Raw genomic sequence first — 18,506 nt, 5'->3', positions numbered from 1 at the left:
GCTTCAGTTGCACTGATACCATCTAGAATGGGAACCATTCGTTCTTGAGCTATAAGAAGGCCTGCGCTAATATAAAAATTATTCTCAAATGCGAATATTGAATTCGAATGGAATTTTTCACGTGTAATAAATACATATGGATAGATTATTATATCTTTTATTTTTAAAATTTATTACAGACTGAATCTGTCATGCCTGAAGACCAAATTCAAAATTATTGTAGGTAAGCTATATAAGTAAAAAAAATTACAAGAGGAAATAATTTTAGGACCCATTATACTCAGTTTGATCAGAAAGTATACATATATTTATACACTTATTCAGTGTTATTCTTTAGGTTTGCTTGGATTTCCATGATTTCATTAGAAAATGAAGTAAGATTTGGATTCTGAATTAAATATGGGATCCTTTCCTAATAGAAACCAGGTATTCCATTAGGTATTATGTTTTATTTTCATGTAACTTTGAGAGTTTGTTGGAAACTTCTTAGGATTATGGTAAAAATGTTTTTGTGTGTGTGCGGGTCCTACGGTATGATCTTGGCGCTGCTGCGTTTCACGCTCACTCTTCGCTTCACCACTTGGACAACACTTGTTCTCAGGTGCCTATCGCGATGAACGGAGTGAGGGGTTGCGGTTACCTCTTCAAGCACCTGCTCCTGACGAACCAGCCCCTACCCCAGCAGCTCCTGGTGCCGTTTGTTCGCGTGAGTACACCTCGGCGGTGCGGTCCGACCTGCTGGTTGATGGTGATGAGGTTAACATGCGTGTTTAAATGTGTGTCAGGATCAGGGGTGGAGCCGGGGTGGGGGATTTAGGGGTTCAACCCCTCCCCCCCCCCCCCACCCCCCTTAGCAGAAAATCTTTAATTAATTTCTTATTCATCACTCAAACAAATTTCATATTAAAATTAATAAAAATTTTACCATTACAATATTTAAATTTAAGAACCGAAAACTGCTAAAATAGCACTATTTTACACCTTAAAATCCCAATTTTCCCGGGGGAGGACCCCCGGACCCCCCGCTTTAATACGGAGGGGTGGGGGAAGGCCATGCTTCTTAACACCCCCCATACACAAATCCTGGCTACGCCACTGGTCAGGATAAATTCTCTTAATTCTTGTTTGTCATGGTTATTTTTTGAGTTTAATCCAACTCAGCTGTAAACTAAAGACACAAGGAAAAATTTAAATGAATTTTGAACGAAAACATGCATGCTCCGAGGTAGAAACAGGTATGTACTTAGTAAAAGCATAGTTTTGCACAGATGCATGGTCTTTTTGAAACTCAAGATGTATTTCTTTCAATTTTATTGTTACATCATGTATACTTCATACTGCCTCCTCAAACAATTTTGCTTGTGTGTAAATATAGTTCCTACTCTTCCTGATTCATGCTCAGGCCACTAGGTTCATTATAGTAGTCTGTTCCACTCTTAGATTGCAGTACAGAGCAAATAGAACCACTGTTGCCAGATTGATACTAACCAGCTTTTTAACTTTAAATTCTTATTTTAACTAATGTGTTTAGTTATAATAATTTTTAGTATATATTTAATGTTACCTCTTTTTTTTCCGAAGACCATAAAATAGTTTCTCTTGATAGTTTTATTGCAGTTATATAGGTACATTATGAAAGGGGTAAAAAAATCTGTTTTCAACACCAATTATTATTATTTTACAGGAGTAACTATTTGTAAAATCGGTCATTTTTGATAACAAAGCATTTCAGTGAATATTTTTTATGTCAAAAAGAGCCAAATTTTTTAATACATATTATAAGATTTTAAAAATATGAAGACAATAGTGGTTGAAACTAAAATGGTTTCTTTCCGTTAAGTTTCCTTAGAAGATGGTATTGTATATTATCAGATGAGCGCTTGATGAAATATAAGAAGAAAATGTATTCACAAAATTCTCATTTGAAATTTTCCTCTTAAGAGGTTATCGAAGGCCTTTATTTTAGTGATACAGAATGTTTACTGATAGATACCGTATTTTTGCGTGTATAGGCCGCACATTTTTTACTTAAATTTTAGATAAAAAGTTAGGGTGCGGCCTATACACGCAACTTATTTATTTACTGTTTTTTTTAACCTAAGAAACAATTTTCTATACAATAAAGTAACACCAAAGGCCCGATACCAGCATAAAACAGCATTTAACGTATGAAAATTAACTGTATGCATTAAATTTTACTTTTATTATTGAACTTGGCGACTGTTCGACAAAATACGTCGGCAAAATGCCCTCGCAATGTTGCAACATTTCAATGTTCCCGCCCTTGTGCAAAGTAAACAAATATTTCCGTATTCCCACCATAAGCAAAGTAAACAAAGACAAGTGACCACGAAAATATAAAATTTATAGAGAACTAAAAAGACATACACTTATACCTCTAACTATTTACATCAGCGACAATAAAACATGCGCGCGCACACTTGATTTTAAATAACAACAAAGATGAAATTTTTTTGTCACACAATGCAATATTTTACGAATGTTTTACACATCAAAGTTTCAAATGTTTATACACTTTCATCTTTATAATCGTTGACAACTTCGTCATCGTCGGCAACTTCTTCATTGTCGACAACTTCGTCAACATCGTCGGTGTCGTCATTTTCGTCCGCTGCTTCCCACAAAAGATTGTCCTCGGTACCATCCATTTCATTCGAAATGCCTGTAACCTTAAAGCTTTTAGATACCATTTCAGGAGAAATCGCACGCCACGCCTCGCTGATCCACCGACAAATTTCTGCAGCCGACGCCCTTTTCATGCGACCAGATTTTGTTTTCTCCTGGGATGTCTGCACCCACTCGTTGTACAGGCGACGGAGATGTGATTTAAATGGGCGATTGATTACAACATCGAGAGGTTGTAACATCCCAGTAAGTCTGCCCGGAATGATAGCAAGATCACATTTATCTTGAAGAAGGCGGTCTTTAACTTCCAACAGACTTTGGCTAACTTGCAATTTTTTTTTTGACTAATCGCTTCAGATTACAGCTGCACAATGAATATTATCAATTTGGTGACTGTCCTCTTGAATCATGTTGAACTTGTATCTGAAAAGGTTTTAGCTTTTAAACTAAAAATATCTGTACATTCAACACAAAATAGTAGCTCTAGTATTTGCTTTACATTTAATCATGTTTAAGTGTGCCCGCATTATATTTGTACAGAATGTTTGGAAATGGCTGACAGAATGTTCGGAAATGGCTGGTCGTAGATTTAATGTGTGGGTGGTAGGTTAGATGCCTCGAAATTACACAGAAATTTTTTTTGCCTTTCAAGGCTTATTCTTTTCACAGATTACCTAGCTAGAATTTTCTGTTGTTATCCGGCAGTGCCTGATTCACTTCCTTCTCTCCTAGCTGGTTTACGGTCGTGAGAGGCACATCTAAATAATTGAGGTGTCCAATCATGAACATGGTGCAAGACTATTCTTGCTTGCATCCGAATGAACGTGCGAAAATTCCGTACTCATGGTTGGGAATGCCAAAATAAGCAATTATTGAAGGTACGGGTGTGAACGGTAGCTTTGAATATATATACTGTATAGAAGTCGCCAGCCCAGGTTAAAATTTCTAATACGGTTTTGAGGTAGTTGGTTAATTCACCGCCGCAATCGCCACCATCTCTAGGGCATCGACTTGTGGTGGTCCCTAGCGGAAAAGTGTCGAACTCTTCAAACACCCCTTCCCCCTCCCGTTGAACGACCTTGAGCTGCAGTGATGTTGGGTGGGGGTGTGCGGGGGAATGACAGCGGGCGACAGTGCTGCGCTCTAACGTGTAAATAACAACCTAAGACGATACAGGGCGTTACGGCAGCGCACTGCAGCGGTGAAGTTCCCAAGCTGCTAATCATACGCTCCTGAAAAACGTGGAGTAAATCCTATCCACTCGCGACTTCTATACAGCATATATATTCAAAGACGGTAGTGATGTTCCCGGCCCCCGGGGGCGGAGCGCGCGTTGACGCCGGGACGCGGTGCCGTGTGGTCGGCAGACGATGAACCACGGCAGCAACGAGGTGAAGCAGCTGCTGGCGCGCGTGTGCTCGGCGCTGGGCAAGACGGTGCCTCCCCCGCAGCTGGCGCCAGAGTTCCTCAAGGCCGTCATCCCCATGCTGGTGAACGGCACCAAGGAGAAGAACAGCTACGTCAAGGCCAACAGCGAGCTGGCGCTGGTGTCCGTGCTCCGCCTGCGCCACGCCGACGACATGCAGCAGGTGGGCCGTCCGTCCGTGTGTCAGTGTGCTGCCGCCAGCCTGCTGGCCGGCGATGAACAAACGAACAACACTCGAGTCCGATGTCAGATTAATCACGAACATTACATATTTTTTTTAGGATAAATTATTCAAACATTCAGGAAACCTGTGTTTTTCACACTTCACAGGAATCCAAGAAAGATTTAATTTAAGCAAAAATAAAGTAAAAAAATCACGCGTATACTATGTTCGGAGACAATGTTTTATGGTTTTATTTTAAAACAATTTTTTTTTTTTTTAAGAATTTTTTGTGTTATTTCTTTTATTTTTATGGGGAAAAAATAATAATTGTTATTATTATTATTATTATTAAAAAAGACAGCATATTACGGAACAAATATGACACTTAACATGGTTGCTACAGGACTGGAAAACCGGTAAAACCGGGAAATGTCAGGGAAATTAAAATGGTCAGGGAATTCCGGGAAATGTCAGGGAAAATTCTACGAATTCTGGAAATTTTAAGGTGCGTATAATTCAAACAAAGCTGTGTTTTGATGCGCTCGTACCGCTACCGAGTGACTCCGCTAAAAGGCTGCTGCTTAAGGCACACGGCAACTGCAACCTTTTTTTTTTACTTGGTCTACGATTGTCCATTGCAATAGGCTGTTACAAACACCCACCATAACTTCTGGCCAATCCAGGCACTCGTTTGTTCACTAGCTAACCCAGGCCTTCATTTGTTTGTGTTTTGCTCCTTTTTAATTTGCCCTTGAGACTTTGTATTATGTTCCGATCCATGCAGTGAACTACAGAACGGACATGGCGTCGTTTATCTTTTGAAGGCTATTTTCACGTGGAATAAGGTGAAAACAAAGCTTATTACGTGAATTTAAAGTCGTTTCAGGTGAAGTTAGTTTTTGATGCGATCATAAGAGAATAAAGTGCATTTTGATAAAGAGGCAATACCAATTCTCATTTTGAAAACTACCAAGCTGATACGAAAAAAACGTGGCCTTTGTGTGCGGTTATGTTTTTGCATCCTTTCTACCAATTATTGTTTTAAATTACTTTTTTTTTCAACCATTATAATCCGTGAGTTCTGTTGCGTGACACTTACATTGTGTATAAAAAATATGCATAACTGAACATGTTTTTCCCCAGAATCGTTAGTTAACATTGTAAGATTTTAAGAGTATTGCATGTTGTAATGCTGCTATTGTAATTCTCTAAGTAGGCCCGTTATATTGCTAGGTGTGAATTTGTAATAGTTTTTGTATTTGTGTAGTTATATTATTTTAAGAATTCATAAACAATAATGTTTTAACCTAACCTGAAAATATTAATATATCCTTTTTTTTAGCTTAGAGATGTCGAAGAAAACTACTTTTAAGGAGAATTGGCTCAAGGAGCCACAGTTTCAGCATATCAAACCCTCTGCTAAAAACATAAATTCTGCGTACTGCACTTAGTGCTACAAAAGTATTCACAGCAATATGGGCTGAAGAGCTCTCACCAGCCATGTCGAAGGAAAAAAAAACACATTTGTAATTCTGCCTTCAAAATAACACCAAAAAAAAACTTATTTTACTTCATGTTGAAATTTTTATATTACATTTAATCATATGCAAGTTAATATTTATGGTATATATGTCAAAATAAAGTCAGGGAATTTTTCTCTTAAATTTCTGGAAAACAGGGAAAAGTCAGGGAATTCTAAGATTATATTTCTGTAGCAACCATGCTTAAATGTTCTGTGATACTGATTTCTCCAAAACTGTGTCATTTTGACTGATGCATGATGCATTTTTACAATATAATGATTTGTAATAAGAATGTTAATTAATTTTGTTTTGCTATGTTATAACATTGTAAAGTAAAAATGAGTAACTAATAGTAGTTGCAAGATTAAAAAGAAGTAAACTTTTTCCCATTCTTTTTTGCATAAATTGTGGTATAAACTTAATGCTAAATAACTACTACTTCCATTGAGGTTAATTTTTAAAAGAATACATATTTGTCATTAGAGTTAAGTTTTGATTGAAAATGCTGATTAGTTTAATGATTTTAATTGCATTTCTTTGCTTTGTGGTGTATTAACTTTAATTTCTGTGTAATATGATGTAATGACATGCTTTTTAATATTTTGTGGTTTTTTTCCAATTCACCATATAATCTTGTCCCTAATTATGTTGCAAAAAACAAATCAAATTAAAATTTTTAAATTTTGTTGGCTTCAAACATTTTACACCGTTTTCATTTTAAAAGTTTTTTTGGAGGAATCCCCTCTTACTAAAAAAAAAGCTAATATTTTATTCTTTGATCTAGCATGTTTTGCATTAGTTTTTACATTAATGACGGCACGTGTTTCTAACACACAAAAATTTACAATTAATTTTAATTTTTCTGAGTATTTATGTTCTAAGCATGCTTATTATTAATGATTTGATTTTATTGGTGCATCAGATGTTAATCGAAATGAGACTATTTTGGTAAAATAAGTATTCAAAAATATTTTTGTTTCATATTTGTTGAATAATACACTTTTTTTAATGAGTAAAATTAATAAACAATAACACAGAAATCTCCTGTTTTAAAAATTTAAATAGTCACAGAAATAAAACCATAAAGTCTTGTCCCTAGTTATAAGGAACTATTACTGCTTGGAAGTTCTATAAATTACAGAAATTGACAATAAAAAATCATTTATTATTCTAATGACCGAAAAGAATATCTGACGAGAAGAGTATATATGAAAATGAAGACAAAATCATTTACAATGTTGCAAGTATCTAGAATATAACACTATTATGTTGAGTTGCATACATGAATCATTACCCGTAGGCTTTAAAATTTTCAGATTTTCATGAAACAAAATAAGATATATAAATTATGATACATAACATCATGTAAATATGTCTCAAATTTACACAGTCCGGGAATTTTTCTTGAGAGTGCTCTAATGACTGAGAAGAATATTTGAAAATGAAAACAATTTCATTTAAAACAATGGTGCATGTACGTATCTATAATATAACCCTGTTAAGAAGTTTCTCAGGTAATTATAACTAGACTTATTGTCATACAGACCTTTTAATAGGGTAGGATTGTAACTATTTATGGATCAAGTGTTAAAGTTTTTTCCACTTGATGTGCAGTCAGTTTTCGTAAGTATGATTTTGTTGAAGTGAAGTCATACAGGCAGGAACTGAACGAAGTTTCTCAGGTAATTATAACTAGACTTATTGTCATGTAGACCTTTTTAATAGGGTAGGATTGTAACTATTTGTGGATCAAGTGTTAAAGTTTTTTTTTCGCTTGATATGCAGTCAGTTTTTGTAAGTATGAGTTTGTTGAAGTTGCATAGCCGAGGCGGGAAGTGAGGAACGAGGTGTCTGCCCGCAGCACTGCCTGAGCCTGCTGGACGTGGGTGCCAAGGAGTCGCTGAGCGACGTGATCAGCAAGGTCCTGCGCAAGGTCGCCAACCAGCCCGAGGGCAAGGACGAGGACCTGGACGACACCCTCATAACCTGATTGGCCGGCGCGGAGCGGCCCGAGCGAGACTGCGCTGCCGCTGCCGCTCACGTCCGCCGCCGCCCCGGCGACGGCAGAGCCACGTCATAGTAGGGGGGCACTTTCGAGGTATTCCTTCTCCGTCTTCATTTGCTGGCGTCTGCCCAGTGAAGCCCGGTTCAAGATGTGGCTAACTTTGTGGTATACACATTAATAGAAGTGCTGGTTTTTTTACAAATGCATACCGTACTTTATAAAATGTGAGTGAAGAATGATTGTGAATCTCTTGAAAGTGCCCCTGAAGTTATTTATCAAAATTAAGTGTCCTAGCCGGTGTCTTGTGTATCAAAATGTTCACTCACAATGTTTGTTTAATATTTACCGCTTTAAAGAAGACTGTTTATAATTTTATTGATTTCTTACTTTCCTGTTGTCCATAGATGTTTATTATTGCAATGTGTACAACAATTCGATAAATATTTGAGTAGAGGCTGTGTATATTTAATTTTTTTTAAAAATTAATTTTGTGAATTAATGGACCTCAAGAGTTTTACATTTCAAAGTTATTTTGTTTTCCATGGAATTAATGTTTATGATGGATGTTTATTACTGTGATTGTTTCATCTGAAATAAAAATAGCTGTATGATGTACAATAATGTGTTTATCATGAAGTCATGATTAAATTTTTTGCGTGTCTCAGTGTCGGAACTTGTAACATGAGTAACTTCAGATAAGATGATTTCTCAATTCTTTTTGAATCCATACATTTTAACCAGTGTAATTGCAGCACTAAATAGTTGGAATTTTGATCACTTAATTCCTTGAAACAATATACATTGTACAAAACTATTGCTCAGGATGTTGGCGAAATCATATACATACTACATTTTTTTTTTTCCTGTCTGTAAATCCTCACAACAAGCTGTGGTACTTTTTACAAAAAAAGTGTAAATAGGTATCCAAGACAACAGCATACACTCACACAACTATAAGCTATTGGAATGGGTAATCAGTTGGTAGAGTTATCAGTATAAGAACAACTACAGCAGTAATAAAATGTATTTTATTTGTGTGTGAAATATGTACAAAATATCAGTTCTTCGGACGGCAGTTTCCAAATGTTGGTTCTTAGTTTCCATGAACATGCATAAAAACCTTATGGATAACCACAACCATTTTTCAGTCTAATGTGGTAAACTTACTTTAGGCACTGTGTAACCAGATACAGACCCTCGAGAAAGAGTTTAAAAAAAAATGTGAAGTAGCTTTTTTTCAGTATTGATGGTCATGGAAGAAAAATGTAAAAGTTATAAGACAAAGACATCACAAACTAAACTAAAAATTAAAATATTTAGAGTAAGTACATTTGTATAGGAACAACATAATTCACTTTACATCGAAGAGCTTTTATGATACAGTAACTACATTATTTTTGTTACTAATGCTGGTTCAAATTTTCATAGGAAGTGAACAAACTGTTTAAAAATATCAGTAGTTAAGTAATACAAAAAAGCTTGGTAAAAAAAATAATTAGGTACCTATTTACAATCACCTCATAACCATGAAGGAAATATGTAATATACCACGTGAAAGAAACTGGAGATATACATTGTGTTTGGTTATGTGATTAAAAAGCAAGTGTTTAGGTATGAGCTTCAAAAACATAATTATTTCACTAAAATTTTACATGCAATCAGCATCAGCATCTTGATTTTGTGTGTTCTTGGACTTACTCTCTTGACGAAAACCAACCTGGGAACCTTCACAAACAGTACTCCCTGACAATGCAGATACATTTGTGAAAACCGTGCAACGACTTGCATCATTAGGACCATAAATTTGCCCAATTATGTTGGAGATTTGGTTACAGTATATTAATGACCTAAAGATTTATTTCATACGTGATTAAGTCCCACTTTCTGCCCTTGGGGATCACTAGCCGTTTTGCTAAATGATGCACCTTCTGTGTGTTTTCTATGTACTTTGGGCCTTAGTATTTCCTTTTGGGTTTTTTGCATGATAGCAATTTCTAGTTGTTAGTCTGAAATGCTTTAATGTATCTGAAACTTCTGTTTTGACACAGTTTGGATTTTAGAATATTTTATTTTATCAGGCTGTATTTTAATGTATAGGTTAGCACTTAATCTTGTGAATAAGCTTCATTCTTAAAGTTGCATTTTCGGAGCGATGTTTGGCCATGATATGCCATCGCTATTACCGCTTTTCGCTCTCAAACTTCTCAAACACTCAACAGCTTGTCTGAAACCATTTTATTTCTCTTGTAGGATTTTATGACAATTTCAAGAAGATGTGTGGGAAACCCATTCACGGCGAGTAAGCTGTCTATATGGTAATCAAAACGTCATAAAGAATCAGTTATTTTCTTTAGCAAACCTTCCCTGAGTCACGTATTCATCTTGCATACCTGGATCACTACTGTACACCTGGTGTTTCAATGGCTCCTTTGTTTACAAAAAAAAAAAAGTATTGCCAGAAAATGTACGGGGATCTTTGCAGCGCAGGGCTTCGTCTTCAAGGTAGCATGGAAGAATGTGAAGAAGCTAGAATTCACTCGGCACCTTAATAAAGTCCTTAAATTTATATTTATGAGGGATACTGGAAAATATACTTAGAAATTACTAAGGGTCCAATAAATGTCATAAACATGTTATTCTAGTCTGCAGACGATCTTCATAAGTTTAATTTTTCTGACAAAAATAATTTTATGTATTGAGTAAAATATCAGTTTAAAATAATACATTTATGTAATTAAAATACTTGAAGGACACAGTAAAAATTGTTGTGTAAAAAGGTTCAAACCATGTTATATTTTCTAAGGCCATTCTACAATGTCACAAACGAAGGATGGATCACCTGAACGGAGCTGGATCTCAGGGGAACAAAGTACGCATGTGGACCCATACATATTAGATCATCATTGTTCAGCTCTTTTGTTTAAGTTATTCCGTGTGACCAAGAGAATCCTAGCATTTGGCCGCTGTGGTAGCCATGTTACTTTAATACACTGAAAGCTGTTTCAGATACAAGAATAACTAGTGTTCTATCATTACTCTGGTTCATTTTTATTAAATATATAAATCCCGACCGTCTTATGTTCTCAGATCTCAAACATTTTTTTTTTCATTAACTTTGTTTTCTGAAACCGTGATGTTCAATGTCATTGGTTGCCGTTTGTTAAGGTCCTTGCGTTGTAGAAGCGACTTGACAGATATTGAAACATTATATCTTGTGGGGTCTGGATCCAATTTTTTTTTTTCATATCCATTACATTGTAAAACAGGCCTTAGTGTGAAATTTTAAGGTTGCAATATGAGAGTGGACCACCAAAAGCGGCTTGTCAGTTCTGAAAGGTGCTTGCATCACTGTCGTGGATTGCTCGAGCATCTGGTGAGAACCTTAGACGCGTGGGGAAATGTGGAACTTGTGAAGTTGAGCGAGGTGGCGAGGTGGCGACCTCAGCGGTCAGGACCACGCACTCGAGGCGAGGCACGCTGCCAGGAGAAGTGCGACGGGCGAGGCGCCCGCGGAGGCAGCGTCCGCGCTGTAGTCCTCGTCGGGGGGAGGGGGCGGGGGCGGGGGCTGGTTGCAGCCGTCCACGTGGCAGAAGTGGCAGCCCGACTTGACGATGACGCCATGGCCGCGGAAGATGGCGTCGGTGGTCTGCGACAGGAAGTCGCACACGCCGGCGACGTCGGGGAAGCACATCCTCAGCATGACGTCCTGGGTGCTCCCGGTCTGGGACACGATGCCTGCAAGCACCCCCGCTGTCTATAGAGGCATGCACCTACACGCTGGAAAGTTAGTGAAAATAAGGGTAAAGTCAAGGAAGTTTGGATTGGTCAGCGAATTAAATTTAAAAAAAACCTGGAAAAGTCATGAAAAATCACCAGATTTGTTAATGTGCCAAGGTAGTTATGAATTTTTTTGTCATTCTATGTACTCCTGTTTATTCCACCCGTTGCAGTAATTGTAGTTCGTATGAAAAATTATTTCCGACGAAAGTTGTAAATAATAATTCATGGTTTTACAGTAAATTGGAATGTATTTAATAGTGTTCATGGTACGGAAATTGTGTGTATTTTTTATTTATTTATTTTATTTTTAATTCTACCCATGTGTTTTTCAACTCCTTGCAACAATAGTTCATCTTATCAAAAATTTTGTTTCAGACAAACTTTTTAAATAAACGTTACAAGATTTACTAACAATTTGAATGGATTATATAGCGTGCCTACTAAGGGAGTTATGAATTTGTCATTCTCCAAACCTTGCTGTTTCCATGCAGTTGTGGTTGGTCTGATCAAGAATGTTTTTGGTATTACTCCTACGAGTTGTAATACGTACGTTCAAACAGATGTGATATTCATCATATCATGGAATTTATAGTGATTTTTCAGTTTTTCAAAAACTTTCCCCATTTCTACCCCTTTGGTCGGATATTGCCCATTAATGAACTTGACAGATTTTCCTTGATTATATTTGACGAATCAGTTTGGAAATTATTTGTGAAAAATTAAGGCAGTTATAGTGTCCATAATAATGTGATATTGATGGTTTTGGGGTCTATGAATAGTATAACGAAAAACAAAAAAAAATTTACAAAAGTCACACCATGTTAATATCTATAATAACAATAAGTAGTACTTCTAAATATACCTAAAATTTCACTGGCATAAACCATCTGCAACTGGATATATATTTTTAACTATTGGAGGTGACAATGCAATGATACAAGACTGATGGTGGAAAACTGAACGACACAAAATATGTGTGATATAGAATGGACTTCATCATCATCAGATGACAGTATCATGTCTCGATACAGACATGCTGCTTTGATACAAGTGTGGAAATACCTGCATGTTTTTTGTGCCTATTATAAAAAGGAAAAAAACAGTCATTTATAAAGCACTTAAGTCGTGATACGTTGCTGACCTTGCACCTTGAAAATGTAAAACAGTATATAAAATTTCTTCCCAGGGCCAATTTTTTATACATAAAGTTCATGTTCATTATGAAAACTTATGAAATATTTAATAATTTAATTTTAAAGTGTTTTTTATAACTGAGAAAAATTTTAACAAGTGAAAATGTGATGTATAAAATTATAACAATATTGTTGCCTTATATGCACCTAACATCTGTCTCTTTAAAAAAAAAATTTTATAAATTGTTTGCTTCTAATGTGGAAACACAATAAGTCGAAAGTTGGCAGATTCTTGCGTTGGATATTTTTCAGTCTGGTGTAGTTTATCAAAGGTGGTGGTGGTGTTGGTTTTAGTGGTTTCAGTTTTGAAGTTTTTGCATGTTTCATTTGTTGCGTAGATTATAAACCCAGCCTTAAGGCAGTGTAAGCTTGGGTTCTGTTGCATTGCTATAGTCTCACACTTGCATTGCAGTACAGAGTAAATGGTGACCACTTTGGCTAGATAAATACTACTCGGCTTATTATCAATAACATTTTTATTTGTTATACCATTTTAATTATAAGTTTTAATTTTTTTTTATTTTACTCTTTTAGATTTGAGACTATATATTAGTGTCTATTAACAGTTGTAGTCATTCTTACAATAAAATAATTCAATGATGAACTATTTCACTTGAGAAAATGCTTGTAGCAGTCCGTCACTCTTGATAACAAGGCATTCCAAAAAATGTATGTGCTATGCTCAAAAGAGAAAAATTTTTAATTTTAAAATTATAAAAAATAATTGTTTAAAAAAACAATTGAAAACAAGATGCATCTTTCAGTTACCACTCCTTGGAAATTATGATTATTACTAAATTATGCTATTTGCAAAAAATAACAAGAAAAAATTTTTACCAACTTTCCTTGAAAAACTACAATTTTTCAGATATATTTAAAAAAAAAATGTGAGAGTATTTAAGTGCTCGCCAGCGATGTGAAACATCTAACCTTGGTAACGAGAAAATTCATGTGTTTTCATGTTGCAAATACTTATAATACAACATTGGACACAAAATTTAATGTGGAATTCTTTAAATTAATGCTGAGCGTGATAAATATACGCAAATTGTGTTTTCTACTACTTTTTTTTATGTTAATCACACGTAGTTTTCGCATCCGCCATTAGAATTCGCTGCCGGAGCAGCTATGCGGACTATTAAAAAACACTTTATTAGTAGACCGAAATGTCAAAACTATATCATGAAACAGCACCGATAAATTTGGACCTGATTTTCCACGGAATTCTCTTAAAATACTGCCCATATCGTTAAAATTCATTAAACAGTTAATACTGAAAATTTCCCTTTGCCTTTTTGATTGTGATCATTGGTTCGCGCCATCCGCCACAGATGGCAGCGCCGTGGTTACGCATTTCCTTTCCGTGCAACTTTCGTTCCTTTCACGAAATTACTCCTACTTAAACGTCAGAAATATCAATTGCATTGCAAAGTTGTGTCTAAATTATTTTTTGGTCGAGATGGCAACGGATCACGCCGAAAAAAGGACAGCGCTAACGCGAGGATGAGAGACGCCATATAAGCGGGTTCTCAGGGGCCAACGGTGGCTCAGATCAATCGCTTAATAAAGCAACCCCAAGCAGCCGTTGCTGACCGACCGACAGGGATATCATCATCGCCAGTAGCGGACCCAGGAGCGAGCACCCGAACTTGGCACATCGAACCCCGAGGACCCGCGAGGAGTTCCAGGCCGGCTGGAATGCAGGGCCCCTAACCTCCTGTTTTGTGCCTATAACGGAGATAGTGAAATAACGTGACTTTGAAAAATTCGCTGCGAAGCTTGGTGACTACTAATGGCCCGAGTTAAAATTAATTTAATTTCGAGGGAAATTAATTTATTTTTTTACGTTAAACTCGTGTGTTGTCCAGGCTTCCTTGGTTTGGGGGAGGGGGGATTTTAATATTTAGCTGAGCAGCTGGCCTTAACTGCTCAGGTTATCATGGAAACAAAGCGGTGTCGCCGTACCTTCGGCGCCGTGCGTGATGCACATCATGGAGCGGTTGGCGAGCCCCAGGGAGGGGAAAGGCGAGTCCAGGCGCTCCACGGTGCGGCGGAAAGACTCGAAGGTGCAGTCCTTGAGCTGGGCGCGGCGGTCGTGCACGCAGTCCGTCAGCTGCTCTGTGCACGTCGACTCGTAGCACCGCAACGCCGAGCCTGCGCGCGCACACACACACACACACACATCTACAAATAATATTTCTATTTTTAAAAAAATATATTATTCATCGAAACCATAGCATGGACATAATTTACATTAATAACACAAAAAACTACATAAACAAGGCTATACATGCTTGTAGTTGAAATCAATTTTTAACATATTGTTACGAACGTGAGCAGGGCCACGGCGCGTGCAGGTTAGGAGCTGGCTGGCGGCCCCGCACGGCCACTGATGTCACGTGGCCGCCGCAACGCGAGACGTGCCGCGCGCGCCTGGTGGATTACAAGGGTTGTCGCTTCCCCCCTCCTTCCCTCCGCTCCACTTAGCGACGCTCTGCCTTTGACACGTTCACCTGGCAGCTGGCAGCTGGGGAGTTCCGCGCGCCGCCATGCGAGCTGCCGACGGCTTTCTAGAGATGTCGGGTCGGCGCGAAATGACGCGACTGGCCCCAGCCGCGCTCGCAACTTCTAGAAGTGGCGCCTGGGCCTATATAAGCCCAGGACGCCGGCCTCCGCGGGAGTTGGGAGTTCAGATTGGAGAGGAGTTTCGGGGCGATAGTGTCGCGGGTGCGGCGAGAGTCCCGAGCGAAGTTCCGATCGAGGCGTCGAGCGGATCCTTGGCGAAGGGAATTGCGACGGCGGCGGCGGAGTGCGGTGACGAGAGTTGCGCCAGAGGTGTGTCGAAAACGAGTGACTGGGGAATAAACATTTCTAAGTGTAATTGATAATTAGGCATTTTTAGAAGATTATTTGTTAATGATGTAAATATTGGCAATTAATAAAACTGTGTAGTAGAGACCGGAAAAATTCGCGGATTCATTTCGCGACATGCTGAAATGCAAATAATTGTACCCTTCTGCAACTTCTGCTATTGGTTCACTGCTAACCTGGAGGACTGTGGGCCAACTATAGACCCTCAGTCAAAGCATTATCGAATCACGAGTCTCCCAGTTGAGACGCCTCACAAGTCAGCAGCCAAAGAACAGGTGACGTTTGCCCGAGTGTGCACAGGATCGTGGAGTCTATCCTGGAGGTCGTTGAATACGCGAATTTTTCCAGTCCCTACTGTGTAGTAAAATCTTTAATTGGGCTCTCCATTCACGAACCCAGTAGTTTTCCCAAGACGATTATTGTTTTAATAATCGTAACAATATTTAGAACAAGTGTTCGATTTATGTTGGTCACGCGGAACAACATAAACGGAAGAGCTCAGCATTGCCCAGCTAATCCGTACGGATTAACCGTTACCGAGTCATTGTAGAATGAACCTTAAACTAACTAAAACTTTCTTTTAATGATTCCTGCATTGGGGGAGATTGATTACAATCATTATTTTTGGACATACGCCATTGCTAGTTTGTGCTTTGTCATTGACAAAACCCGAAGAACGGGCAAAGAAAGATGGATGGGCAAACCACAGAAAACAAGCCAAAATCAGCCTGGTTCACGCAAAAGCGAAATAACGCAACGCAAGTAAAGTTCAACTTACAACTTTCCTCCGTTTTGGTTTGCGTTTTCAATGACCATATAGGAAGAGAAGTGTTCCCAAAAACTGTTAAAAGATGCAGACTTTTGTGCATACAAGCACACGATGTTCTGCACTCGATCCAAGATAGATCAAACTGCGTTTCACAAGGTACCAGGGAATGCGGGAGCATAATAAAAAAATTGATTTATTGATGCAGTTAAGAGCAGGTCAACCAACAATTCTCGAACTTGTTGGAACGTCATCAATGTTTTCAGCTAAAGTAACCACTAAGCCCCGTTGCCTGGAGATGGTGTCGGCAGGAAGTCATCATCCGCGAGGCCATCGGAGTCTGATAAACTCGACCACACAGTTCGAGGACAACTGGGGGAATCGGCTATGACCTGGGGCGTACGCAGGGGTGGACTTGGGTATATCCCCCCCCCCCCCGGCTCCACCAAAATGAAATTCTACTTACGCTCTAGCAGTAGGAACCACGCTAGAATTTGCCTACGAGTGCTTTAAGGCCCCCGCCTACCCGGGAACACACAGACGGTGCGCAGAGCTTCAGGAAAAACAAAGCGATTTCAAAACTCTTCAAGATATCCGAGTGGGGTCTGCTTACGAAAAGCATTTAAAGAGTTCGCTGAGGTCCGAAAAGTACTTTTGATTTCGCATTAAGTTATAAAGCTGTATTTGCAGGAGAGTTAAAATGGCTAAAACGCATGTTTTTCAGAATAATTTTTAGGTGTAAAAACAACCGGTACAGATTCTTAAAAGCACTTAAGGGACTTGCATTACACCTTTATTTTCATTTCTCGAGACATATGATGTTACGGTCACCGCTCAAATTTCACAGTTGTCCTGTGAGGATGAGAAGACTGCGGGAAGCCTTCGTTTCACAGACGAGAGAGCCACACCCGAAGTTCCCCGAAGGTTGCTTAGCTAATAACTTTTTAATATGTGGCTATCCAGGGCTAGGAAACCGTTTACATGATTTCACAGTATCTTAAATGTGGCTATCCTAACCAAATCAACCGTCCACAATGTTTTAAAGTATTTATAATGTAGCTAAACTAACCTAATTGACCATTAGTTACCATGAGTTGTCCAAAATTAAAAAAAAAAAACGAAGATGCACGATCGGGCGTTTGGCTCTCTCGTCTGTGAAAAGAAGGCTTCCCGAAGACTGCGCGCCAGTCCAGAGGAGACACCGCGCTAGAAGCACCAGCGAGCGTCGCGCTTGTCATCCCGCCTCGCTGACACACACACACCCCTGACGAGGCGGGGCCCTCCAGGCTTCCGCTACCGGCAGAGCGTCACGTCTTCAGCGATCGACTTCGCGAAGTGCGTGTCTCGTGCATGTTCCAAGCGCGAAATGAATCGCGTGACGGAGCGATCCACGGTGGTACACGGAGGGGAGGGGAGGGGTGTGTAGGGAAATAAAACGACTCACCGGTCGAGCCCGGCGACTTGTATAATCGATACCGACGGGTCGAGAGTCGCGCCCGCAAGCTCGTGACCGCCGGTCTTCGAGCAAGGCTCCACGAGGGGGGGGGGGAGAGAGCCCCTAACGAGATCCATTTATATTCAGGTTATTTTATTTCGTGAGTGTATATTTCTGAATTTCGGAGACATGACACACTTATGTCACAAAAACAGAATTTTTTTTTTTTTTTTCATGAGAGCAGTTCAAATAATTTTAAATAGTGCGTCACTTAATGTACTCAGCTATTTTTTTTAACCAAAAATATCTGCTTTTTTTTTTTAACAACGTGGTGTTGTGTGCCACTAGAAAGAACAAAAAGAACTTCAAACTGCGGTCAAGTCAATGGTTAAAAGTATTTTCTGTCATCAAAAGATGTATGAAATTATAAAAGTTCAGTGTCTGAGACAGTAAATGTCATAATAATAAAAATAAAGCTCCAAGGCAAATATCTGACTAATATAATGCCTTGTTTTGCTAATGTTTCCTTTCTTTGTACGATACCTAGAGACACCTGATAGGCTAAAATCCAAACAAGCATACTGTTTATTCGCTTCTGTGATTGGCGCACATTTTTTCGGGGAAAACTGTGAGCCAATGAAAAACCCTAAACCAAGGAAGTGCCGAATTACGGACAACCCAGTTGAAACTTCTCCCAA

At 38.6% G+C, this 18,506-nt stretch overlaps 2 protein-coding genes across 3 annotated transcripts in view; one reads left to right on the top strand and one right to left on the bottom strand.

Annotated features, from left to right (window-relative positions):
* LOC134539814 (stalled ribosome sensor GCN1) overlaps positions 1 to 10,218 on the top strand; it is a 151,126-nt gene extending 140,908 nt beyond the window's left edge. For both annotated transcript variants that reach the window (XM_063382099.1, XM_063382100.1), the window contains 3 exons: positions 602 to 706; positions 4,014 to 4,235; positions 7,620 to 10,218. In XM_063382099.1, the coding sequence (XP_063238169.1) occupies positions 602 to 706; positions 4,014 to 4,235; positions 7,620 to 7,748 (456 nt within the window). In that variant the 3' untranslated portion in view covers positions 7,749 to 10,218. The remainder of the gene's footprint in view (positions 1 to 601; positions 707 to 4,013; positions 4,236 to 7,619) is intronic.
* The window catches only part of LOC134539815 (uncharacterized), an 82,469-nt gene continuing 72,736 nt past the window's right edge, over positions 8,774 to 18,506 (bottom strand). The window contains exons 2-3 of the mRNA XM_063382101.1: positions 14,702 to 14,890; positions 8,774 to 11,498 (exon numbers count right to left, since the gene is read on the bottom strand). Coding sequence (XP_063238171.1) covers positions 11,212 to 11,498; positions 14,702 to 14,890 — 476 coding nt within the window. The 3' untranslated portion in view covers positions 8,774 to 11,211. The remainder of the gene's footprint in view (positions 11,499 to 14,701; positions 14,891 to 18,506) is intronic.

The sequence above is a fragment of the Bacillus rossius genome, chromosome 16 (genome assembly GCF_032445375.1).
Source record: "Bacillus rossius redtenbacheri isolate Brsri chromosome 16, Brsri_v3, whole genome shotgun sequence".
NCBI lineage: Eukaryota > Metazoa > Arthropoda > Insecta > Phasmatodea > Bacillidae > Bacillus > Bacillus rossius.
The sequence above is the reverse complement of the archived record's forward strand: the minus strand, read 5'-3'. Positions and strand labels throughout refer to the sequence as shown.